Here is a 27,957-nt window from a genome sequence, read left to right as displayed (position 1 = left end):
CAGTAGTCTGCTGTATATTTTTGTGGTTTAGAATGGTATTATATCATTTCACAGAGCCCACTAGAAGACATCAAGGTGATATAAGTGTGTTATAAAATATAATGTTATATGTCGCACAATAAATTGAATGAGAGAAGACATGTTAAATATGAAAAGGAATCTCATATAACAAACAATGCCAGATTCAGCTATTCACCCAACAGTGCTTATATACAGTATGTGGCAAATTATAAAATACGGCATTTGATGCTTGCATGAGGATAAGAATCCTTGGCAGGGACAAGCTGTGTCAACCCTCATTTTGCAGTGTTGATGTTGTGGAGTCAGCTGTTATTGACAGTTAGTTTGGCATTTCTTCTGTCTGTGGGGTTTTAGGGTTCATAAGTTCCTGTCACCAGACACTGAGGGGCAGATATATTAAGCCTAGAGAAGTGATAAAGCAGTGATAAGTGGAAGGCGATAAATGCACCAGCCAATCAGTGCCTAACTGTCATTTTTCCAGCTCGTAATGATTGGCTGGTGCGTTATCACCTTACTGCTTTATCACTTCTCCCAGCTTAATACATCTTCTCCTTGGTCTCTTTTTTTCTAGAGATTTACATTGTTCAGTCAGTCGTGCCTGCCCTGTATACTGTCTTCTACTATGTTGAAATTGATTATTGCATTTGCTGTCCTTACTACTGCTGATTGATTGCACTGCCTTATTCCTGTTCTTGAATTTATTTTATTTCAGTGTCTTCCTTTTATCATTATATTCCTTTACATCTCCCTGCTTTTCTTAATGTTTTCTCTTATCCTATTTGTCCTCCCTTCTTACCTGTATCTTCTTGGGGATGCCCCATCCCTATCATGCTGATTGCTCAATCACCTGATTCTTTCAGTGCACCAGGCATGCTGTTGATGCCAAAACTGATCTCTCATGGGCATGTTTGCTGGCCTGTCTTTACATTAAGTTTCAGTGGGCTTGGTAATTGCAACTGTGGTGTCTCGGTTACTGTAGAAGTATCCAGGCTGGGAGAACACCAATGAGTGCTTTTGCATTGTGTCTTTTGTGGCCTGCTCCTCTTCATCAACTGCCCGTTGTAGTTACTGTGGTGTCCAATGTGGAGCAAGGCGCATGTGTCTCTGTTAAATTCTCCTATAACAATGGTTGGTCAAAGGTGCTCCTTTTTGGACCCTGATCAACCTTTATCAAAAGGTGGCTGGCAATTTTGTAAGTGTTCAGCTGCTGCAGTTGCAATTATGACTGGGTGTTTGCAACACTGTAACCCACTGGTGTGTACTAGGGTCATGATTTGCAGTTGCTGAACACTAAACCACATGGCTCTAGATACCAGACTCAGAACTGGTCAGATGCTTGGACTTTTGGTGCATCAGAATGTAGGGTTCCTGGGCATCCTGCAAATAGATGCAATTCTAGGCCAGAGCCTGGTTGCTTAGAGCAGTTTTGCAGAGCTATGTGTTTTAGTCCTTTTTCAATGCTCATCCTGGTTAGGGCCATATTGCTGACCCTCTACTTGGCATTGGAGTGTTTAATTTTGCAGGTGTTCTTACACCTCCAGCTCCAGGTATGGCATCAGGTATGGCTCCAGGTGTGTCTACAGTTTTGTAGCCTTCATTTGCAGCAGGTCTTATTTTGTCTTTAATTGGCACTTTGTCCTCCTTTTTTCTGCTGCTTGGAGGTAGAGCATTTTCTCTCTGCTTGGTACACATTTGTTTCCTGATATAGTTGTGTTCCAGCTAGTTCCTTTCACTGCTTAATGCTTCCAGGCACTTGGGAAACCAGTTTTGGCTCACTGGGAGCAGTTACCCTGGCAAAGCTGGTTGACTTCATGGCCTTCAGTTTTGATAGTCTTACTGGGACCATAGATCTCTGCCAAATTCCTCTTGTGGGTAAGTCCACCTCCCACCCCAGGTATTCTTTTTCAAGTTCTGTTAATGTATATTTGATCAGATGGCAGAGATTCCATGTGATTTTGAGATCAACATTTCAGGAACATCTAATCTGAAATCTAATTCTCTTTTATATGGCTTCTTCCAAAGTGTGTCTGATGGATAAGAGTATTCTTGTGTGCACAATAAATCTGCTGCTAGGTGATTGTCCCTGTATTTAGTTTCTAGCTATACTGTTAGTCTGGTTCAGACTTCAAGGTTTCATCTTTCCATTTCAATGAATGATTGCCAATCTCGATGTCATTCCTGGTGATCCTCTATTAGCAGCTGAGTGTTTTTGGGACCTTTAGCATGTGGTGATGTGGTTCACTGATATGGTTAGTGATGTTGTGGGATCTCAGGCTCTGTTTTCATGATAGGATTGAGGGTGATAAATACTAAGTTGTAATTACCCTTACATTGGAAGTTAAAAGAGCTCTTTTTGCAGCTAAGAAGTGTAATGGTATTGGAGATGATGTTTATAGATCCCACCCTAATTGGCTGAGTGGGATTTACATTTTCACTGTGGCTTTTTAAGAAAAGCATCCTATTGTGTATATGAACATGAGCAGGTATCTACACTTGATATATATTCTGTTCCACTCTAACACAGGACTATTTTTTGATGGTGTATAATGAGACTTTTAGAAAAAGCAATATGGGATTGCAGTTTGAAATTTGGTTATACATCATACATTCTACAATGGATCAAGGCAGAGGTGTAACTCCCATAAGCAATGGAAATGCCTGCCTCTGGGTTCCAAACCCTGAAGGAGCAACTGCATGTACAGAGCACTTGTGTGGTTCAAAGCTGGATCCAAGTGTGACTGCTGCTCTTCCAAATGAGCTCTGTGGTGCACCCGCTGCTTCTGCAGAGTTATTCTGCTCTGTCCCTGGATCCATGCTAACCCTTGCAAAACTGGACAGGATGGCCCCTGTCTGGTACCAATCAGCCTGCGCTGCAACAAGTGCACTGACCGCCACTGCTGGACTGTGAGATGGGACCCACCACTGATTCTGTACGCTGCAGATGGCTGAATCTTGTGAGTCTGACCCTGACGCACCAGCTGTTGTCACAAAGTGTAGCTGGAGTCCTGCCAATTCACAGGATCCAGTCTCTGTAGACCAGTTGAGAGTACTATTTATATAATGATGTAAGTCGTGTGTGTTTATACACACACATTCACACACCATATTTGTTTTCCATTTTTGTTCTTTAAAGGCGGGGGCACCAACTCCAACTTGCCTCTGAACGACTGGGATGAACTTACGCCCTAGGATCAAGGGGATTCACTTTGGGCTCATTGACCTCCTTTGCCCCACTGGGCCTTTCAGTAAGGCTCCCACAAGGGATAAGTACTTTGTATTTAACTAGACAAGTGTTCCCTTGATATTTTTAACACTTTTGTATGTGATGTGGAACAGCTCACTCCAGTAAGGATTTTCTATGTTAGGCTGTGGGACCCACAGTTGGACACTTTGCAGCATAAGTAATAGGGTGCGAGTTTGCCAGAGGTGCGGGATGTTGGCCAATCTCAGGCAGTTTTTAAATTGACAATTATTTACAAGGCATGGTTTTGTTTTGTAAGTGATTATCCATTGAAAAAAAATGTACGAGATCGGATGGTATCCTGCACCTCTGGCAATCTTGGATATTAATAAATATTCCCCTTTCTGTCTGTAAGAGGTGAGAAAAAAATGCTACATGTAAGGCTTTTGTGTAGGTTTTGTATTTCTGATTGTTAATTTTGTGAGAACATAGCATCCTTGGAATCTTAAGTCCACCTTTGATGTACCACATGTGGTCAGGGACAGGATTTTGAAGGAATGGTGTTGAGCACAAAATGGGGCCCTTTGCTGCTCATACTTTAGTTTAGTCCCCACTGGGATTAGTTCCTAAAAGAGTCCAGGGAAATATAATTTAATACAAGTCATAGCATCCATGATTTTCTGGTAATGATGCTATCCCTAAAAGTACTGTAGTTGATGGGTTGATTATCAGTCATTTGATGAAGCCCTGGAGCTAGTGTATTCATTTGGGGCTGCTGCCCTATTGGGGAAATTTGACATGAAGATGACCTTTTGGCTTTTGCCCTTGCATCAGAATTATTTTAAGTACATGGGGTTTTGCTGGAGGATATGGTTTAGATTGAGAAATGCCTGTACATGAGTTGTTCTATCCAAAACTCTTCTTTTTTAGTGATGCAGTTAATTTTTGCATTGACGCATTTTATGCAGACTCAGAGGATCGTGGTGTTGCTCATTTCCTTGATGATTTGCTGGTGATGGAGCTGCCTCGTTTCACCCTTTGCACTGATTTCCTTTTTTTTCTGTCCAAGCCTTAGTTGCAGAGTTTGGTGTTCCCATTGCCCACTGTAAGATAGTGGATCTTTTTCAGGTAACAATTGGATTAAGTGACTAAATGACTATTGTGCTTTTTGGAACATATGGCAATGTCACTTTATGCCAATCACAATCGTTACAGGGTTTGCTTAATTTTGCTTGTTGTGTTTTACTCATAGGCATAGGTTTTTGTAGGAAACCCAAGCATGTTAAGGAAAGTGATCATAAGCAACATCATTTTGTTTGTCTGTTTACAGCTATCAAGATGGATCTCTTAGTTTAGTTTAGTATGAATTCCATAGTATTCTAAATGGGTCCTTTATTAGATCTTGATGATGGCTAATAATCAGTTACCATTGTTTACTGATGTGGTTGGGTCTATAAGTTTGGGTCCTATTTAGAGTGTAGCTGGTGTATTGCCCTATATCCCATTTAATGACTTAGGAGTTGGTTATCAGGAATCTACTCCTGCTTCAGTTGTTTCCTATCATGATGGTGCTGCAGCTTTATGGTGGGTGTAAACTATCGGTATGACAACTTGCCAGTTGTCCAAGCAATGAATCAGCAATGTTATTCATTTCTGATAATTAGCCTGTTATCTGCTGTTTATCACACAATATTTTCTTCATGACACTGTATGTTTCTGCAAATTCTAATTTCTTCACAAATACACACTGTAGATTTAATTGATCTACTGTAGTTTAGGAAGCTGTCTCCTGATGCTTGTTTAATGAAATTTGTTGCCCTGGGCAGATTATGGTTCCAGCTTGAAGGGCCTAGCTTGGCATGCTTTTTCCCAGGGACTTGTGTAGTACCCCAAACCATGAGTGTCCCTACCCATGATGATACCTATGTCAAATATATCTATATACATATATGTTATAAAGTCTTCGTGTCTGCCTGCATGATAATTTTAAATGTGCTTTCTAGTCACATATATTTGTCCCCATCCTCCCTCACAGAAGAGAGGAGGAGTTTGTAATGGAGTGGTGAGCCAGCAGCAGGTCACATGACTAAGAAGCTGCTGGAACCAACAGCAGGTGGATGAGGTGGACAGTTACACTCTTTTACACTCTTATTTGGTCTGCTACCAAGGAGAGACTCTCTGTAACTGACATAACTGATGTAAGTGTGCTTATGACTGCCAGGCGAGGAACAGCGTAGTTCCTGGCACTTGGTTCCAGTCCTGTGGTCCTCCAGATCTTGTGGTAAGACCTGTGTGAGAGAAGGTGTACTCCATGTCAGGAGATGAGTGGTGAGTCAGACTCTCAATGTCAGGAGACCCAGAGAAACTTTCCACATACTGTAGATGTGTAAACACCCATAATACACTGCCCTATCCTTATTAACCACACTACCTGCTAGACAACCTACTGTACATGTTTCATAGGGCAGCATTCAAATGTTTACACCCCCTCCTGCACCTAATTGCGCCCTTTAAGTGGCTAAACCCAACTACTATGGGCAAAATATGTGCGATAACGTGAGTCAATTGAATATTGCCATATGATCTCCTGTCACTTTAGATGTTTATTTAATTGTTCTAGTTATTATAGATAAGCAACATGACATGAACACCATATTTGTCAGTTTAATAATTATTATTGGAGAAAAAAGGGGGAGTATGCTTTGCTTCAAGCGCAAAGCATACTCCCCCTTTTTTCTCCAGTTCTTAAATGTTGCAACCTGGCAAGTTGTTCATGCTTAGCTGCTGAAACAATTAGTTTATAAAGATTCACACTATTACAGCGCCGGGTTATCACAAACGGTATCCGCTTTGTGATCTCTCTCCTCTCTTTTAATAATTATTATAGCTGAAATAATATTAGTGATTCTTTTAGTAATATAATACCACTATGTAGGAATGCTTACCTGTGCATAATCCAGCAAAAAAAGAAAAAAATAATTAGTTGTGATTGCAGCAATCTACAGTCATCGCTGAGTTCCAGTAAACTAAATTGTTAAACATTTTGTAAGGGTGAATTACTTGTATATGTTAGTAGTTTGTGAAGCTGTACAGTACATGTAAATGTAACAATTCAAACTTATTTGAAGAGTGAATAAAGTGAAAATTATTTGGAAACAGCAGTAACAGTTCTTTGTGACCGGAGTAAACCTCCTTACCTCTGTCATACCAAGAGGATCAAGAGAAACTGAACAAAGCGAACAATTCATTTGAATGTGGCAAGTTATCGGAACATCACACTCTTAAATCACCTGTCGGGGTATTACATTTGCATGTTGGCCAGTGTGACTGATAACATTTCAAGGAACAAAAATATGCTGCAGATACAGTTGTTCTAAAAAAATTTGGAGTATCATACAGTATGTTCATTGTAAGTACAGTGTAGTTTTTTCACAGATGCTATTTGACTTATGTTGATTTTTGCACCTCCACAGTAGTACGGATTCCAACAAAAGTTTTTCTATTGTAATTCATGATGCATTGGAAGACTGGTCAAGGGTTGCACCTTAAGCCAATTGACTCAGTAATATCTATTCTTTCTGTTGTTTGTGTATCCTGTTTTTCAGTTTCCTTAGTTTGGCCTTCATTGTGGCCTTTGTTTTTTGGCGCTTACACCTTTTGGATTGAAGCAAGGTGCATCCAAAGTGATTGCCTCACCCTTCACCTGAGATCAGTTTTGGTGCGTCTTAAGGGCAAGCAGGTTCTGGCATGTGTTATTTTAGACTAAACATGGACATGTCTGCTGCGGCACATTTTTCCACTTTGGAACTCAAGGTGCTTACAAGATGTAAGGTTAATATTTACAACTGTTACGTTAGATTATCTATCTTAATAGACTGTAAATTGCTTACACAGTTTAAATTGGGGCATATGCCACATACCATTTGTAACACTGGGGTCTTAAGAGATTTTGCCCTCTTTCCCTGAATAAGTGCAGTCTTCGGCAGGTATGCTGGCAGATTTGTGGTTTATTTTCATAGGACCAGAACATCCTCCATTAGTGAGTATTGGCACAATACATTTATTTTGCAGGATTTATCACACTGTAATCCGGCTCTACACAGCAACTGAAGTCATGGATGTTTGTGGCTTTGCTCATGTACTCCCATTGTGTCCACAGATCCACAGCTACAGTATATCTGAGCTTACTGTTGTCTTGGCTCTTGAATTCTAACTGCCAGACACTGGTGCTGACTACCTATGCACAGATCAGGTATCTGTCTTCAGAGCTGACTTTGCTCTGGAATACTGCAGTGTTCCCCAATTGACATCTAGTTTACCTGTGGGATCTGTGCCACTGCTACTTGCTGTGTTTTCAAGACTCAAGTAGTGTTGTGTACAGTATGCCAGTAATATTAACACCCTCGAGAATTCCACTGCATTTCCTTGCAGAGTCAATCCATCTGCCGGAGCACCACTGCTGATTCTGGCTCTGTCATCAGGGCTAACTCTACCATTAGGCAGCCAACTAAGGGTGTCGGCCACTGTAGGGCGCCACTGAATTCATCAAGCAAAAAACTGAAGGTTTTTCTCTCTGTATGTGACATCCTCCTTTTACACTGTGCTGGTAGCGGCTGCAGGTGTAATCAGCTGTAGCCTCCGCTATCAGGCTGCGCTGCATAATGCCTCTATACTTCCTCCAGCTTTTTGGATCCCAGCTCTCCAGCAGCACCTAACTACATGTCTGCACCCATCACTGTCATTGTAATACTGCTGTTAACCGGTAAGAGGAACCCTGTCAACGAGGAGAGAAAACAAGAAAATATCTTAAGGTAAGTAACCTATGGGGATTTCTGCGGGACAATAGACAGTCTTACAGACCATTGGGAGGGGAGCACTTGTTAATTAGCACACAGAAGTACAATTGAGAAAACATTCTCCCAGCTCTCAGCAAAAAAGTGAAATTGGCCTCGGTGTCAAACCAGCTACATGTATACATGAGCAGCAAGAATGGACAACACTCAACGACTTTTAAACTAAAAGTATATTGTGGACAAAGTAACAAATTTCTTTTCCATATACTTTTTCACAATTAACCTCAGCTCACCTAGTGGCCACACGCATCTCCCCTACGCGAGTGTTTGTGTAGCTGGGGGGGGAAAGCTTGGTTGAAGAATTCAGAGAGACCTTGCACTGGCCCTGTGGGTCATAAGACCAGACCAGCCTCCATTAGTGAGTAACGGCACACTTTATTTTGCGGATTTAAGACACCTTGACATGGTGCTATACAGCAACTCTGTGCTTGTTATGGGCTGCCTTGTAATATCTGTGTGGATTATAGCTGTGCATTAAACTGTATAGATTGTATTTAATTGCTCATTTTTGTTACATCCCATATTGCAACATTTTTTTTGCATCAAATGTAACAGTATCCAAATGTACCAATGTGAACCTTGTTAAAATTCTCCAAAACAGGTATGGGATTAGTACATTGTCACATTTCTGTGTCTATTCTTTATTATATGATACAGGATCTGGATAGTGAATCTTGCAATTTAGTAAGCCATCTCAGAGTTTCCTTAGAAACTGTTGATTACTCTTGGGCAAGCTCAACACTTGGTATTAAATTTACTAAGAATAGTATTTGGTCTGAGCATAACCCACTGATCAGCATCCTGTTTCCAAGGTAGGGGGTGTTGACTGGCTGACAGGCATAGAAGTGACGGAACTCACGTGGGATCCATCACTTTCAGTAGGTTCCTTCACTTTAGGTAGAAGAGCTTTATGTATGCACACAGAGCTATTATATGTCTGCATGGATCAGGTTTGCCAACCAGCACTTAGGATGCCTACTGGACAAAGAAACAGACAGGCACCAGGGGCCAGGTAGGTATGTACAATGTGTGCAATACCACAATCACTGTGTGTATTGTGCTTTTTTTAAATATTGCGAAAGAAAACAGGGTTGAGGCTGCGCTGTATTTGATGAATATAACAACACTAATATTATATCTAGTAAAAACACATTTTATTCCTAAAAACAATAATATGTACTTCAGTTTAAAAATGAATACATCATAAAAAATGCATGCATATCAAGAACAAATGATTAGTGATATATTCTTCATGCAAACAAATGAATGGGATTACCCAATTCGCCAGGATATAGAAATGTAAGGGGAGGCAGGGGAAGTCATAATGATTAAAATAATACAAAGAAGATATATATAACACAGATTCTGTGTCATAGATATGTTCTTTGTTATTTTAATCATTTCCCCTGTGAAATACAGTCACAGGAGGCAATGAGAGCGGTGCCTCCTGCTGACTGTAGTGAAGGAGCTGAGGTGGGGGCCAGACAGAGGGTGGGGCCAATCAACGGGCTGTAAAAGCCCATTGAAAAATTACTGTAGAGTGGCACCAGTACAGGTGCCTCAATGACAAGGGCGTGCTTTCAGCCCACATGAAAGTATGCCCCTGTCAGCCTAGCAGATGTGATTGGCCCAGCGGATCCAGTGCTGCTGGATCCGCTGGGTAGCTGGCATATGCAGCAGCGGAAGGCAGCGGAGGAATCGGGCGATCATGGTGGGACGCAGTGGTGATAGTGTGGATGGCAGCAGGCCAGGATCTGGATGGATCCAGTCCCTGCTAGCCATTGTTCACACTTCGGCAGCATGTACCCATTCAAAAAATGGTGCCACAGAGCCATTTTGAAATTAAAGATGGCCACCCTGAGCCAATCACGGCTTGCTGCGTCATCGCCCCACCCCCTCGGCTGGCCTATATAAGCCAGTGTGAGGCAGCGACTGGGCAGTTCATCAGTGGGGAGGGAGCATGGAAGAACTCCTGAAGAAAGAAGTCTCCGGAAGCCATGGGGGCGGCGGCCATGAAAAAGAGCTTAAAGGCTGCCACTCCCAGGTGAAGATACAAGAAGAATACATTGCAAGTCCCGGGAAGGAGGCAGCCATGAAAAAGAGCTGAAAGGCTGCCGCCCCCAGGTGAAGATGCAGTGTAATAAATTATTCAAAGGTGTCGTGTTTTATTGTAATATTTTCTTTACAGGTGGACTACAGGTGCCATTGGGCCCTTTATGTTCTGGAATGCTGGCACTTGTGGTTCTCCAAGTGCCAACATGCTGAGGCAGGCTTGCTGGGACCTATAGGCTACCTGTAAAGAACAATATTAACATACAATGAACCCCGCACCCACCGCCACCAGAGGTGCAGGCATAGCAATGGGCTATCAGCCCAGTGCTTGTTGTTGCTCGGGAGGGGGAACACCATTTTATTTTTTTGGGAACCCCTCTTTCTGAGGAATTCCAGCCCTGTGCTGACCAGTTTAGGGTTGGTTAATATGATGGCAGGGGGACCCCACACTGCGTGTACCTTCTGCTATGGCATTATCCCCTTGCTGGTTGTGCCTGGTGCTGATTATTGTTAAATGGGCAAACTGCACAATTTTTTGGGGGGAAGGGGTGATTAGTCAGTGTCTCCCCAGTCATAGAACTCACTGCATGTCACTGAGATGTAGCCACACTCATCATGGCTAAATCTGTAGGCGCGACCACGTGCATGTCTAAGGCACACACTGTGGGTCAACCTTGTTGCGCCACAAGGGCCCGTCCACTGCAGATGTACAGATGTAGTCACACTCATCATGGATACTTCAAAAGTGTAGTTTGGTCCGACTTTGCTCTGTGTTTAAAAACATGATTCTTAGTGAATGTCTGTGTTGTATTCTTTTATACTGAAAGTACTTGCGAGTTGGTTCAATAGTGTATTAACTTCTATTTGTGGATTTGGCCGGGCTTTGCAGTTCACATCATGATTCTACTCAGGTGTTTAGCTTTATTAAGTCTCCGAGTTTGAAAAAAGGCTTAACTCAGGTGAGAATGCAAACTCTGACCAACACGATTTTTAGTAAAATAACTCCTTCCACTCTGGTGATTGCTAAACCAGCCTCTTATTGCATTTGCAGTTTTCATCACTGTTTCATTATTGGAAATCAGTGTGTGTTAATGTAACTGTGTTAATGTCCATGTTATTTTAAAACTGCCAATAACTTAATTGAATATCACAAGAATGCTGTAATTTACTACACAGATTTAAAATAAAGTCAAACTATCTAAAATGTATTTGGATTGTACAGTGCTTGCAATACTTTATTAAATTCTAAAAAATAAAAGGATCATCTGTTGCATTCTCTGCTATAGTATTGCCATCATCATAATGGGTAGACAGAAGGTACACTTCGCTTTCCAGCATACAACTCTAACAAATGTATTACAGATAAATGTAATAGGTGATGTTATCATTATAATGTAAACAGTGAAGAAGCATTTATATGGATGTTGAATTTAACTAGAGTAATTGGTTGTAAGACAGATTCATTAAATATCGATACATGAGGTCTTTGAAAAGAATGCTATGAATGATGTTCTATGGCTACAGAACCTTATCAATGTATTACAAAAGCATGTACTCACATTGTTGTAGCACTAATTTGATCCAGAAGGAGCTGAAGGGAAAATGTATGATTGTATATACAGACAATCACATCACTTCAGACAATAGCCCATATGCAGCCACCTGTATTATTACATCTCTGATCAACTCCTGTGGAAAACACAGAATCTGATTTTATAAAGTTAGTAATAGTGAGGAGTCTAATTCCTTAACACCATGGGCCTGTTACAGAAGCGTCTATTTTCAGTTGTCCATCTGTAAATGAATGCAAATGGTGCTATAAGCTCCTTTCCTTGTGTACATCTATGCCTTCCAAATATGCAAGAACAGTACTTAGAAGCCCACTTTTAGCATTTGTGTCAGTCGCACCATTAAAATTTGCACTCGCCCTATGGCAGGTGCGGTTTCTCCATCTGACCATGGCTTCCTATGTGAGCAGCCAAGCTTCTCTGAGCAACCACATTACTCTATATTTGAGTGCACTACTAGCCACCTTTCCATCACATTTCTGATACTGTCCAAACAGTTCCTTTGTACATACAAAGAAATTATCGTGCAAGCGTTTAACAAATAATCGCTCAAATATGTGAACATTGGCATTGTGTGCAGATTTCATATGACTCCGAATCAGACCCAATACTTCATATGTAATGATACAATAAACAATTATTTCTTGTCCCATCATGAAAATCATCACTAACTGGGTTATGTTTGTTGTATTGCATCACTTTGGGCAATGGTGTTAAGGAATAGTCTTCTATATTTTAGCCCTTCTATTAATTAAAAAAAAAAAAAGAGACCTGGATACATTTATATAATATGTCAGTATTAGGTATTTTAGGGAACCACCTGATAAGGTCACTGAGATGTGGTAAGTAGGCCCATATTTTTGGCCAAAAATGTTGCTAAGAACCTCAATTTCACTCCATGTTAAATTATAGCGTTTATTATAATTGTTCTGATTACCAGTATTCTTAGTGCTTAGAGTGTGCACCTACATTTTATTTTTCTATGTGTGGCTCCTCCATTAAGTTGAAGGGGTACAGTATATTTACTGTACTAAAATGCAGGTTTATAGAAGGGAAGATGTTGCCCATAGGGACCAATCAGATTCTACTTATTTACAGTATCTAGCACCTTCTAGAAGAAAATAGCCAAAATCTGATTGATTGCTATGGGCAACATCTCTACTTCTATAAACCCTCACTTTAGTAAATACAGTATACCCCTAAGTTTCCAAATAGGAATTGATGATACACTCTAATGATATACAGTACTTGGCTTGAAGTGCTCAACTCATTATTTCCAGATAAAAGATCATTTGAATATCATCTCTTATGATTTCCACTCTGTTCATTATTTATCAATTTAATTATACTACATGTGAGTACAATATATTATATGTTTTCACACCCTCATTGTGCATAATGTTTCACACCTGCTGAGTTTGGATACATTTATCTATGTAAGCATAGAAGTATGATTAACATATAGTACACTGCTGACGATGTTTATAAATTCAAAAACCAATAGCTATATAAAATAGTTTATGATAAAAATAAATTATGTACATTATATAAAGTAATGTACCATTGTTACCAACATGGCAACAGTTACTGTACAGGATGAGTGTTGCTCAGGTAACTGCACTGGAGGAACAGCAGGTGGCACTGTTTCATAAATTGTGACAGTTTACACTATTATAGAAAATTGTTGGTTTATTCTCCATGTTAAGATATGTTATGAAACTTACCTGAACTGGCTACAGCAATAGTTTACCGACAACATACACTATATGATGATGCTTGAAGACAGATGCATATTCTGCAACACACTTTACTGTGAATTATTATGCTTATATACAAGCATCCAACCTAGAGGATTCTGCTTCTCATTGTTAGATTAAACTTCACATTTGTTTCTGATATCAATTTACTTTAAAGTAGAGGGAATTATCACATACAGTAAACATTTGTGGGAACTTTTATTTTACTTTTTATATTCATAACATAACAACACATATTCAGGACTTTTTCTGTGCAAAAGAAAATGGCTCAGACAAGTGAAATCCACAGTAAATTTACTTCTGCAAAGTAGAACTGCATCTTAATTCAACCTCAGCAAATGGAATACCTCCTCTGATCCTGAAGTAGCCCCTTGAAGTCTGAATTTAATTACTTTTAGATCAGCACAAGAAAGTTGACATTGATGTGCTGCTATTGACCCTAGAATGAAAGCAGCTTAGGTCTTAGTTATATGTTTCTCGTGATCTCTTTGGAAACATACATTTCCCAAAGAGATCATCAAACAGTAATTATAGACAGCTTATTGCAAGAAAAAATGAAGCATTGTGAATTTTTTGCTGATGTAATCCTGATTCAAAGTATGACAGGACATTATACTAATTGTTTTTTTTTCTCTTACGGGAAGAAACATGTAAATCATATTTTATTTTTTAATGCATATAAATAAAAATGTTAATTTGATGTATTATGAGAAATTTTTCAATGGTACAGGTGCTTATTGATACAGTATATAAAAGCATGCATTTAAGGATTATGAAGCTGTTAAGAAGCTTAGATAAACTTGTTTTGATCTATTTTTAACTATAGTGTTTTACATTTATATACTTTTCCTTACCATTTCATTCTAGTAAAGCTTTACCTAAAGGGATTATTTTATCATTCTTGCACCCTCCCCAGAAAAAGGTGAAATTATTTAAACTTTCTGTGCTCTGTTCCTTTTACACACATTACAAAACATACAAATTCATGCAGCAAATTATAACTCTCTTATAACATGTAGCAAACAACAGCTATCACATTCCATCATAAGATAATATAATTGATTGACAATTTCAAAACTAGAGATAGTTCATTGTGAAAATGAAGAGCCTAATTCAGACCTGATTGCAGCAACGGCAGAGATTGCAGCCTGAAGCTGCACATAGTAAGATGCGAAAGCATCTCACTGGTGTGATCGCCCCTGCCTAACTGTGAATACTTTTAGGATCACTGTACATTCATAATAAATGTACATTTATTAGTTTTCTATCCACAAAACATAATTCTACTAGTGACCCCGCCCCGGCTTCGCTCGGGAGAAATTTTGAATTTACAGTGATATATATATGTCTGTGTGTGTGTATACAATACACAGTGTGTGTATATATATATATATATATATATATATATATATAGTAAGAATGCTTTCAAAGATAGAAGTGATGCTACAGTGTAGTTTATTTTTATCAATGAATACAATGCAAAGTGAATGAACAGAAGAGACATCTAAATCAAATCAATATTTGGTGTGATCACCCTTTGCCTTCAAAACAGCATCAGTTCTTCTAGGTACACTTACACACAGTTTTTGCAGGAACTCGGCAGGGAGTTTGTTCCAAACATCTTGTAGAACTACCCACAGATCTTCTGTGTATGTAAGCTTGCTAAAATCTTCCTGTCGAGTTCCTTCAAAACCTGTGTGCAAATGTACATAGAAATATGTATGCTCTTTTGAAGGCAAAGGATGGTCACACCAAATATTGATTTGATTTAGATTTCTCTTCTCTTCATTCACTTTGCATTTTGTTAATTTTATAAAAATGAACTATTAACCTTTCCATTTTTTAAAGCATTCTTACTTTGCAGCATATATATGGTACAGGTAGCTCAATGGGGTGTTTATAGTACAGATAGCATATTAGTGTATATATGATAGAGAGAGTATAGTAATGTGTGTACATATTCAAACACATACACACATACTATATATAAACTACATATAGTATATAAGTACAAATAATCTATATACAGTACAGTTAGTAGGCTGGTAAAAGTTACTGGGAGACTTTAGGCCTCTGGGAGAAGTTTGGTCACTACTGTCTTCCTCTTTGCTACCCACTTACTGGTAATGAATCCAGGGATTCTGGTGCTGGGGGTGTGTCCCTACACTCAGATGGTGCAATTGGAGGAAATTGATCCTCCGATCCATCCACATAGAGAGACGTGATGTACAGAAAGCTGGACATCTAACCCGACATCATGCCCAGCACGCTCTACAGCTAGGGTATCATATAGCAGCAGCAGCAGCTGAGTCTCCGGAACACCCTACACCCTGCTCTGTATGCATCTGGGAGCAGTGTAGAATGTGTACCCGAACCGGTGGGTGAGAATCCTGTACTCAGTTCCTTGGAATGTGCACAGATCACCTTGCTCACAGCTCCCACTCTGTGCCTGGTGTCAATAAGGGAAATTCCCTGGTTCCTGCATTCTGTGCCCAGAGTGGACAGCGGTCAATAGGAAGAGCTGCTGAATGAAGGGGGTGGCGGTTATATAGGGCGGGCAATGGATTCAACCTGCCTTGATCTCTACATACTATAAAATAAAGTCCCCGTTTGTTCAGTCTAATCTGGATAACCACTGGACCAGCCTGTTGACTGGAGTTGCAAGCACTTAAGTGCAATCTGGTTGAACCCAGGTACTGTATGATTTAAAAAAAAATCATTAGGTAATTAGACTTGTAAAGGGTACAAAGTAAATGTGCTTTGGTGATGAATATATACTTAACCTGCCATTTGGAGAATTGGTCTTTAAGACTAAATGTATTTATCAGTACGGATTGCCTTAGAATTGATTACTTCAATCCTCAAAATTGGCATTTCTCAGAAGAACTAACAATAAATGGCACATATTTCAACTTACAATGTTCAAAGAATATCTTAATAATACATGGTATAAGAAATATTAGTGAAACCATATTAGCCTAGATAGATTAAGTTATAATATTTAAGACAGTAAAAGGAGATTGCAGTAAGCTTCACTATGATTTTTGTTATATAAAATACTGTATGTATTCAAGGAAATGCAATAATATTTTGTGAAATGTTTTAATGCTGTGCACAAATGATCTGAATCCCACACAGCTTCTGTTTCTTCCTTTCCCATTATGGCGTAAAATAAAAATTGCTAAATATATTGCCAGACTTAGTTAAGGAATCATAGAACAGTCAGCAAAAATGGATCCACTTGTGTGAGCCTTTAGAGCCTATAAAATGCAACAGAGGAATTACATAAGTACCAGCTGTACTGTTATGCTGGACATACACTATAAACATGATCAGCCAAATTCACTTGTTTTGATGATATGTACTGAGCATTTCTCAGTGTGTGGTCCCTAAAAATGAGCATTACAAATAAATAAAACTTGGCTTGATTTGACAAAACAGAAAACTTTTTTTTTGCCAATGAGCCTATAAATATTTGGGTTTGTGTTAGTGTGCATCACTTAATGCAAAGTTGGTGGCATTATCTATAAAATCTATAAGCATTAGAGATAAATGGAATTAGATGGAGTATTATACAGATTAATTAAATAAATGTTAACTCATTTATTAGATAGACCTATTTTCATTTAAAATGAAAGATTATAAGTGTGGAATACTATGTTAAATACATATGTATTAGTAATAAATTATAATGATTTCATGCCAGTAGACTGCATGTATAACCAATACTTTGTTTTGTACTTTATTGTAGTAAGTCAAGGTGGTGCACCAACAGCTATGGACATGTGCCCTGATCCTGGCATTCCAGACAATGGGAAAAGAACAGGCTTCGATTTCAGGTAAGTTGATATTTTAAGTTAATTCTATTGTGAAAAAAGAATTGGATATTTACATGATTTGGTTTGTATCATTAACTAAGTTTAATTATTTATTCTTATTTGTTATCTCTCGATTATGTTAACTTGTTATTTCACCCAACTTGTTATTTTATGCTGTAGGTTTTTTATGTGTAATGACCTCTAAACCAGTACACCTGTTTTACATCCCACAATTATCTTGTTCATGTCCATAAAGGGGTTTATTTCTGTTAAAACCAAGCCCCATGATCTGAGGGTACAGTAAGGGCTCAATGCATTCGGCTGTAAAATGATCCAGTTCTAATTCCTCATTTAACTAGTAGGCTACTAGTGCTACACAAACTACTGTTCCCAACTTAACAAAGGGCTTCCAGATATTAGAGCATCAAGTTGTGAACAGTAGGGGCCAAATGTGCAGTAGTAGACAGCGATTCATGGGTGCTGGCAAGATATTAGTGAGATAGTGATTAGATTTAAAATGGCAATTAATTTAAAGGCAACACCAGGTTGGTCTTGGATATAAACTAAAGGCTATTTTAAATCTAGGCACTATCTTGTTAGAATCACACCGGTTCCCACAAATTGGTCACAAATTGCAGGCTATTATATTTGACAATATGTAGGAAAAAAATTTACTCATATTAATTCTTTGTTTGACAACACTTTAGTTTATTTTGCAGTTTATAAAGAGGAACATCACATAGAAGGTCATTTACAAAGTTCAAAATATAAATGTAGTCATAAACCTACAGTGTCTCTCAATTTCCACAGCTGGGCATAGATTTCCATCATGGTGCCTACTTTTGCAGAACACAGTGAGATTATCATAATGAGACAAAAAATTGGAGTGGACACGTGTTAAGTGGTGTTCGATGTCACCATGCAGAAGTGTACAACAACCATTTCCACTCAGAAAAATACATTTCTACAGTATCCTGTTTCCTACACAATAGTTAAAAGAGCACTTTCTTACCCCAAAGCAAATAATTTTAGAGAGTTTTGAGAAGTTTTATGGAAAGTTCTTAGTATATCGTATTCTTACTTTCTTACCTCTAGCAATAATCTTTTTTATGTGCTTTTTATACTAGCAAATTTATATTGCACCATATAGCTGCATCCAGGCACTTCTAATATTAATGTTTTAAATAGCAAAACAACCTTTTGTTCTCAAAGCACACATTACGCTTACCATGATACTAAAGAATGGTGTTATTCTGAAGCATAATATCTATGCCTTTTACATCTGGTTGCATTTTGACTATGAGTACAATAAATATAATTCTGTGATAATATAGACATCTAAATATTCTCCAAAAAAGAGAAACAGGTTTTCTTATTACAGAATGAGTATGTTCTGTTTATCAGTATTACGGGAGACATGTTGCAAGTGACTAGGGGGAGGATGAATAATTGGATTTATGTTGGAAGGTTTTGATGACATTCCAGAAAGCTTTTTTTTTTTTTTTTTAGCCAAGGACTTATTGCTGAATATGAAGCAGTCATAGATTAACAGTGCTTTAGCTGCAATTTACATTTCTTTGTCAGCTTTCAAAAGATATAATTTCAGCTAGAAATGTTCCATCTCAAGCTTCAGGTCCAATCCTAAAATATAATTTGTTTGCCATACCTAATATTAGTATGCTTTCTAGCTATCTCACTTTAGTGCTATCATTATTATTATTATTATTATTATTATTATCATCATCCTTTTGTCATAGCTCTAGCATATTCAGCAGCACTGTACAGTCAGAGAATTCCATTAATGCATTAATCTAGTATTCAGTCTAACTTCTATACAAGCAGGCACCCAAACACAGGCATTCCAAAGTGCCAATTTATAACAGTTAAACATACAGGGACTAATGTAGAGTTGGGTACAATTTACAACAAAAACATATGAGTATAATGAGTCCTAAAATAAAAAAAGAAGGTAATATACATATTATTCAGAGAAGCAGGCAAAAAGCCTGTGCCTGTGCTTATTATGTAGAATGTAACATTTATGCAAGTAGCATTGATTATACAATTAGCCTTAAATATGCTAATAAAGTAGCATATGATACAAAATTATCACACCATCATTATGGGTGATTTCAATATCATGATTTATGGAATGAAATCTGCTGTTCATGCCTCCAAACTAGAGATGAAAGGGTTCGGATTTACTCGGTTCTTTACGCCAGAATTATCGCAAGTTCTTTTTTTCTGGATTTTTCTTATTGGCTAACCAAAACACGTGACGTCCATGAGCCAATAAGGAGATTCGGGTAAATCCAAGTAAAACCGAACCCGCTCATCTCTACTCCAAATTACTCTCTTTAACCTCCTCTTTCTGTCTCTTCCAATGGACTGACTCCTCTACTCACCAGGAGGGCCATTGTCTTGATCTTGTATTCACTAGACTATGGTAGTGTAGAAAGTAAAGAGCAAGGATCTCTTGTGTTTCTTGGGGGGCACTCATAAAAGTGCCCCCCAAAAAGTGAGAGTTCCTTTCTTTTTACTATACTATATTTGACTCTCTGGGGTGCACCTCCATCTGAGGAATCTGTCACTAGGAATTATCTTAGCCAACTATTAATATGACTATTGTGGACTCTGTAATTGCTCTAACCCTAGGCCTAATTCAGACCTGATCACTAAGGTGCATTTTTTGAATCCCTGCAATCAGGTAGTTGCCACCTACAGAGGGAGGGGGAAATCACTGTGCAGGGGTGCACTTGCATGTGCAGGAGAGCTGCACAAACAGATGTTTGTGCAGTTTCTTCACAGCCCAGGACTTGCTCTTCCAGTGCAATGAACAGGGCCGGAGCTGACGTCAGAAACCCTCCCTCCAAATGCCTGGTCCCTCCTGCTTTTCTCTGGACACTCCTTAAAAATAATTAGTTGCCACCCACAAACAGCCTCTTCCTGTCAGTCACCTTGCGATCACCCATGCAATTGCTTTTCTCACACTATCTGCCGCTGCCCGGCACTCCCCGCCGCTGCGGACTGATGCACCTGTGCATTGCAGTGCATACGCATGTGCAGTTCAGGCCTGATCGCCAGCTGTATGAAAACACAGCCTTGTGATCAGGTCTGAATTAGCCCCCCTATACCTAATAGGAAACATCTTTTACATGGGCTTAGGTTTTCCTAATTCCCTTCTCCTTTGAATCTAAAATTCACAAAACTATGCTCAGTTTCTGAATTCACTAACACTCCTTTCCCTTTCTCAGTTCACAACCTTATAACATGCATGCTCTCCTCCAAACTTATTTTCACTAAAGTCCTCCAATCCTCCTTAAACCCGCAGAAATATTAATACAATTAATATTCAAGTATTTTTCACCTCTTTGCAACAACTACTTTCACCTATTTCTGTGTTTACTTCTTCTGAGATGGCTGTATCACACCTGAACCAGACTCTAGTCACCAATCATATTCCCTGTAGACCTAGCTGTCAACCGTGACACTCTAAATTAAAAAGACACCTACAAAAACTCTCACGTAAAGTTGAACATCAGTGGCATAAATCTCGTACTCCAAGCAACTTCCTCATATATAAGACTATCTGCCACTCCTATCGTATGCCCTGGACACTGCCAAACAAACTTATTTCCAAACCCTCATCTCTGCTCAAGCCTATCACCCCAAGCAACATATCATACATTTAAATCACTTCTCAACCCTCTCTCACTTAAAGGTCTAAAGGCCATTACTCACTTCTTATTCTCCTAGATCTCTTTGCTGCTTTTGACACAGTTGACTACTCTCTTCTCATACAAAACTACAATCCCTAGATCTTCAGGACACAGGCCGTTCTTGGTTCTCATCCTACCTATCATATTGCTCTTTCAGTTTCTGCTTCTCTGAATCCATCTCCTCTTCGCTACCTCTGTCAGTTGGAGTACCGCAAGGCTCAGTCTTAGGTCCTCTATTTTTCTCAATCTATACCAGATGTTTTGCCAAACTAATCAGCTCTTTTGGATTTCAGTATCATCTGTACATGGATGGTACCAAAATCTACGTATCCTCCCCATAATTATCACCATCTGTATTGGTCTGTGTCACTGAATGCCTTTCTGCTATTTCACCTTGAATGTCGTCTCCACAAACTTAATATTTCCTCCAATCAATAATGGATGATCTACCAACCTGATATCTCTATCACTGTTGAGAACTCTACAATCAATCCTACCCAAAAAGCTCACTGCCTATGTGTCATCCTTGACTCTGTGCTGTCCTTTGTTCCCCACATTCAGTCTTTCTCAACATCATTTTACATGCATCTAAAAAAACATATACAAAATATGACCATACCTTACACAAGACACTGCAACAACTCTAATCCATGCTCTCATTATCTCCCACAAAAAAGACTATCACCACTACGATCTATTCTGAGTGCAGCTGCAAGGCTAATCTTCCTTGCTAGATGTTAATTGTCTGCAGATCCACTCTATCAGTCCCTACATTGGTTACCTGTATTCTACTGTATTCAATAAAAAATACTTTTACTCACACACAAGGCCAATAACCAAACTACACCAAAGTACATACGTTCACTTATCTCAAATAAGTGGCCACAAGGTGATTGACAGTGGCAGCTGTTGAAGGGGGTGGGGGTGTGTTGACATTGCATTTTGTGGGCGGGTTTGGAGCATTTTCAGGGCATCACACGCAGTTGCTCAGATTAAAAATATGGCCATTGACTACCTTACAGCACAGCCAGGCTGCACTGCCAGGGGTCAACCTTAATTAGATGCATCTGCAATGTATTTGCAGATGCATCAGGAGGCGGCGCCACACATGCTGGATGGCTTTGCCCTGTGCTACTCATCCTACAGCACATGAGTAGATGGAGGCAAATCTTGCTGCGTATGCAGCGATCTGTGTCCATCTCTGAATCAGGTCCTATATTATTGACCACAATTTTAGACTGTATGAACGGAGTGAATATTACAGACCGACAGACAGATAGACAGACAGACAGACAGACAGACAGACAGACAGACAGACAGACAGACAGATAGATAGATAGATAGATAGATAGATAGATAGATAGATAGATAGATAACAATAGCTAAAATCACATAATTTGGGCCTTTTTTTATTCCTGGATTATTAATAACCTCAATAACATTCATTTCCAGATGTTTCCAATGAATTTTGACCACCTCACAGCTACAATATTGTTCACCAACATTCCTGGCTGGCTAAACTAAGCAACAGAGCAGCAGCATAAACACAAGGCAGTTATTACTGTTTAAAAATGTTTTACAAATTAGGACTGTATTAGCAATAACCAAGTACTATCAATAGACAACAATCGAACAAAGAAATTTACTGAGAATCGTGTGTAGAATTTCAGTGCTCTAAGGGGGTAATTCAGAGTTGATCACAGCAGCAAATTTGTTAGCAGTTGGGCAAAATCATGTGCACTGCAGGTGTGGTAGATATAACATGTGCAGAGAGAGTTAGATTTGGGTTGATTATTTTGTTTCTGTGCAGGGTAAATACTGGCTGCTTTATTTTTCCACTGCAATATAGATTTCAGTCTGAACACACCCCACCCAAATCTAACTCTCTCTGGCAATGTTATATCTGCCCCCCTGCAGTGCACATTGGGGCCATTAAGACCTGATCGCACGCAAGGATTTCTCATTGCTCTGTGATCAGGCCAGAACTGTGCATCCGTATGCACTGCAATGCACAGGCGCGTCATACGGCTACAAAGTGGATCGTTGCTGGGCGATTGATTGTATTAAGAATCCATTCGCACAGCCGATCGCAAGGTGATTGACAGTAAGAAGGCGTTTCTGGGTGTCAACTGACTTTTCTGGGAGTGGTAGGAAAAATGCAGGCGTGTCCAAGCGTTTGCAGGGCAGGTGTCTGAATTCAGTTCCGGGCCAGAACATGCTGAAGTGATCGCAGCGGCTGAGTAAGTTCTGAGCTACTCAGAAACTGCACAAAACTTTTTTGTAGTGCTCAGCTGCACATGCGATCGCACACTTGGAAACACAGGCGTGCGCAGAGACTGACTGGCGGGTGCCGCTCCGGACTTCGCCCCCTCCACGGCATTATAGTGTTCTCTCACCTCCCCTGTCCTGGATATAGACTGCTCACCTGGTCCGCTCACCTGGGCCGCCCAGGTGAGCAGTTTATATCCAGGACAGGGGAGGTGAGAGAACATTATAATGCCGTGGAGGGGGGGAAGTCCGGAGCGGCACCCGCCAGTCAGTCTCTGCGCACGCCTGTGCTTGGAAAGCTAAAATACACTCCCCTATAGGCAGAAAAATAGCTAGCAAGCGATCAGGTCTGAATGACCCCCAAGATTTTGCCCAACTTCTAACAAATTTGCTGCTGCGATCAACTCTGAATTAGGCCCTAAAAGTAGTAGAAGTTTACAAACAGCAAAGAAAAAAACCCTGAAACCATGTGTAAAATAGCAGCATTCTGTGCCCATTTAAAGCCCTGATCAATCAGCCGTTTTGTCGTGCAGCTCCCATAAATCTCCCCTATCACATAAACCAATATCCCTACATAGTACAGTGAGGAATACTTTAGGAAACAGTTAAATATTGACAAGGTTACAGTGCTGGTCAGACACAGCGCTTGTCAGATACAGTGTGAGTTGGACATAGTGCAAATTCAGAGTGGGTTGGATACAATGTGGGTCATATACAATACAGATTACAGTGTGGGTCAGCTACAGTGCGGTTTGTATTAGTGCAGGTCGCATACAGTGCAGGTCAGATACAGTGTGGGTTGGATACAGTGCAGGTTGGAAAAAGTGCACGTCAGAGTGTGGGTTGGATATAGTGCAGGCTACAAAGCTGGTCGGATACAGTGTGCATTGGCTACACTGCAGGGTCGGTCCAGTGCGAGATACAGTGCAGGTCGGATACAGTGTGGAATACATTTACGGACGGATACAGTGCGGGTTGGATACAGTGTAGGTTACAGTGCAGGTTAGATACAGTTCACGTTGGATACAGTGTGGAAAACAGTGTGACTCTGATACAGTGCAGTTTACAGTGTGGGTCGAATACAGTGCAGGTTGGATACAGTGTGGGTTGGCTACAGTGCAGGGTCAGATATAGTGCGAGATACAGTGTCCTCAATGCAGGGATGCCGGTGGTGTCGGCAGTGGGAGAGTACCGATGGTGTCTTCAATGTGGGTATGCTGGCCGTGTTGGCAATGGGGTGTGCTGCGTTATCCTCAGTAGGTGATGGCAATGTCGGCAATGCAGGGGTGCCAGTGGTGTCCACAATGTGGGGGTGCTGGCCGTATCATCAGTGCAGGTGTCCCAGTAGTGTCCTCAGTGCAGGGGTGCCAATGGAGTTCACAGTGCGAGTGTCCCAGTGGTGTCATCTTAGCAGAGGTGCCGACGGTGTCCTCATTGCAGGAGTGCCACAGTGTCAGCAGTGTGGGTGTTCCAATGGTGTCCTCATTGCAAAGGTGCCGATGGTGTCCTCACTGCAGGGGTGCCAGCGATGTCTGCAGTGCGGCCAGCTGTGTCCTCCAATATGGGTACCGTCATTTTGCCCCCATTGAATTCAATGGAAACTCGCTGATTGGATGAGAGTTGTGACAGATGGCTCACTCAGCCAATCAGCAGTCAACCAATTGAATTCAGTTGGACTAACGCCCGAGGCAAAACCCGCAAGATCCGACAATAGTATCTTGAGGTTTTGCCTCGGATAGGGATACGGGGAAGGTGCAGAGATCCAAGCAGTGACTCATATCCCCCCAGATACCCAAAGTTGGGGTGGCTCCAGTTCTTTAAGAACTAGACCCGCTCATCTCTATTTGTAAGTAAAGCAAAAAAGCAAACAACTGGACAAAACCATGTTACACTGTAGGTGGGGCTGATGTAGCATGTGCAAAGAGATTTAGATTGGGTGGGTTACATTTTTATGTGCAGGGTAAATACTGTCTGCTTTTGCATGTAGCCGACAAGTACTAGACAGCTTTATTTTTACACTGCATTTTAGATTTCAGTTAAACACACCCGCTCAAATATAAATCACTCTGCACATGTTACATCTGCCCAACCTGCAGTGCAACGTGGTTTTGACCAGTTCCTTGATTTTTTCTTTACTTGCAATCAAAAAACATGCCAAATATGCCTATGAACATTACAATATGTAGTAAATGTTACTTTATTTACCAGATTAACAAATCAGTTTGTGAATAAAATTAGTAAAGCATTGCTCATCACTATTTTCTAGTACCAGAAAATTGATTCCCTAGAGATTGTTAACAAACATAGAGGTTTTAGGTATTATTATTATTATTATTATTAGTAGTAGTAGTAGTAGTAGTAGTAGTAGTAGTAGTAGTAGTAGTAGTAGTAGTAGTAGTTTTATTATTAGTATTATCATCATTTTCTTTATGTTAACATTTATAAGGCATTTTTAGAAACAGGCACTCTGACACAAACAGTAGCATATCTGTATGCTGCCTTATAATTATGTTCAAAATGTATGACCTGGATATAGGATAAGTTTTCAACAACATTTAAAACCCCTTACTCAGCGTTATCATGAATATATTAATTGCAAATGTCTAATAAACTGTAAGCCAATTATTATATTTAGAATCATTATAGCTAAGTTGCAATTTATTCCTTTAACTCGGTATACATATCTACAACACTTAGCTATCATGTCTACAGAGTACAAACATATCACATTCACAACATTAAAACTTTTGCTCTGTGACACAATTAGACCAAATCAGAGGTATCTTCTTTCCCTCTCTGTACCATATTATACTTTCCAGTAGCTACAAGAGGCAAAACTTTCCCTCTCTATAGCAACAGTTAGAGCGATAGCAGAATGTATAACCATAAGTGGATACCATTGGAGAACACTATAAATGACTAATCTCTTTGTCTTTATTATAAATCATTTGTGCTCCTAAGTCTTCGATAATACAGATATCTTTGTACCTTAGGTGAAAATATTTAAAAACATTCAAATTTGTGCGATATCACACAGGCAAGACTAGGGATTAAGTAGGGTTTATTGAAACACACACATAGTTAACACTAAATAAACCTTGCCCTCCTTGAGGTGGAGTTCTTTGTTACACTAATCTGTGTATCAAACTAATTTTTATCTATCAAGAATAAGAGTTATATTTTAATGTATTTTCACTGTCCAAGTGTGCTCCAACATAGAGTCTTTCTCAACTTTCCTCCTTTTTTACTGACTATACTGACTCAGGGTTTAATTGACATGTACAGTATGGTTGGTCTTCTCAGAGAAACCTAAAAAGCGGATTTTCTGAATCCTTAGGGGGACATTTACTAAGCAGTGATAAGAGCGGAGAAGTGAGCCAGTGAAGAAGTGGCCCCATCAACCAATCAGCAGCTCTGTATCATTTTATAGAATGCAAATTATAGCTGTTACTTCAGTGCTGATTGGTTGCCATGGGCAACTTATCCACTGGCTCACTTCTCCGCTCTTATCACTGCTTAGTAAATGTCCCCCTTAGTCTTGTGCGACATCATACCCCTCCTAGCTGATAGCATATTGCAGGTCAAAAGTTCAAAATCATTTAATTACAGATTTCAAAATTACAGGTCACTGTATCATAATGAGGTAATGCAGGATGTCTTAGCACTGCAATGTACTGTATATAAAAAAAGAGTCCCTGAAGAGGTGTTTCAAAAGCTTTCCCCTCTAGCAAACTCTGTACCTCTGTGTCACAATGGCACTGTGTTGACATGATACATAATGGTCACATCAATGGTAATGGTTAATGAGCAACCCTGTTGCACATACACAAGATTTTATGAAAACATGGAATGTCACTGTTGGGTGGACTGCACATGACTGAGTAATGACCTTATAAGTAAGCATAAGGCCAACCATTATCTGTTATTTTGCAAGAGATGAAGAGATCAGCTTTTTAACAATTAATACAAATGTGTCCTTTCTTACTGTTGCTTCAGTTGCGCCAAATACAGATGTAACCATTCTCATCATTGCTGCTGCTGCGCCATACAGGCATCCTAGTCGCGCCATACAAATAGCACAGGTAGGCAAAGTAAGCCGTGATAAGGCACAAGAGGATACACAGCTTACAAATACACAGTTTCACCCACTAGCATATCTATAATGAGTGTATTGTGCACACGGGTCCCTGGGTCCTGAGGGGGTCCACACTGCACCCATTTCTTCTGTACTTACCTTTCTGGTGACCGTGCGTGGGCCCCCTCCTCTCTCATCGCAGTAGCCAGCAGCAGCACTGTTAGCACTCTGTCTGAGCACTAGAAACTCTGGCACAGTGCCAGAGTCTACAACACATGCGCAGTTCTTCAAAAAAATGGCCGCCACACCATTTTTTCTAAGACTTGCGCATGCGCTGTAGACTCTGGCACTGTGCCAGAGTCTCTAGTGGTCAGACAGAGTGCTAACAGCTCTGCTGCCAGCTATGGGACGGGAGAGGAGGGGGGCCACACATAGAAACTGCACACGGGTCCCCTCCTCTCTAAATATGCCCCGGGTTTCACCACTAATAAAAACTACAGTACAGTGCTGAATAGCAGCTGATTGATATAGCATTGCAGAATTCTGAACAATGTAGCAAGCCCTGACAAGCGGGCCAGTGCACAATAAATATAGTAGTTCTGGGACAACATGCCTTACAAAAGTTCCCCTGGTACGTTGTATAAA

The 27,957-nt window shown here is 40.0% G+C and overlaps 1 protein-coding gene across 1 annotated transcript in view; it reads left to right on the top strand.

The window, feature by feature from the left end:
• CSMD1 (CUB and Sushi multiple domains 1) overlaps positions 1 to 27,957 on the top strand; it is a 2,470,978-nt gene that overhangs the window by 1,621,200 nt on the left and 821,821 nt on the right. The window contains 1 exon segment of the mRNA XM_063916678.1: positions 17,184 to 17,271. Coding sequence (XP_063772748.1) covers positions 17,184 to 17,271 — 88 coding nt within the window.

The sequence above is a fragment of the Pseudophryne corroboree genome, chromosome 4 (genome assembly GCF_028390025.1).
Source record: "Pseudophryne corroboree isolate aPseCor3 chromosome 4, aPseCor3.hap2, whole genome shotgun sequence".
Classification (NCBI taxonomy): domain Eukaryota; kingdom Metazoa; phylum Chordata; class Amphibia; order Anura; family Myobatrachidae; genus Pseudophryne; species Pseudophryne corroboree.
The sequence above is the reverse complement of the archived record's forward strand: the minus strand, read 5'-3'. Positions and strand labels throughout refer to the sequence as shown.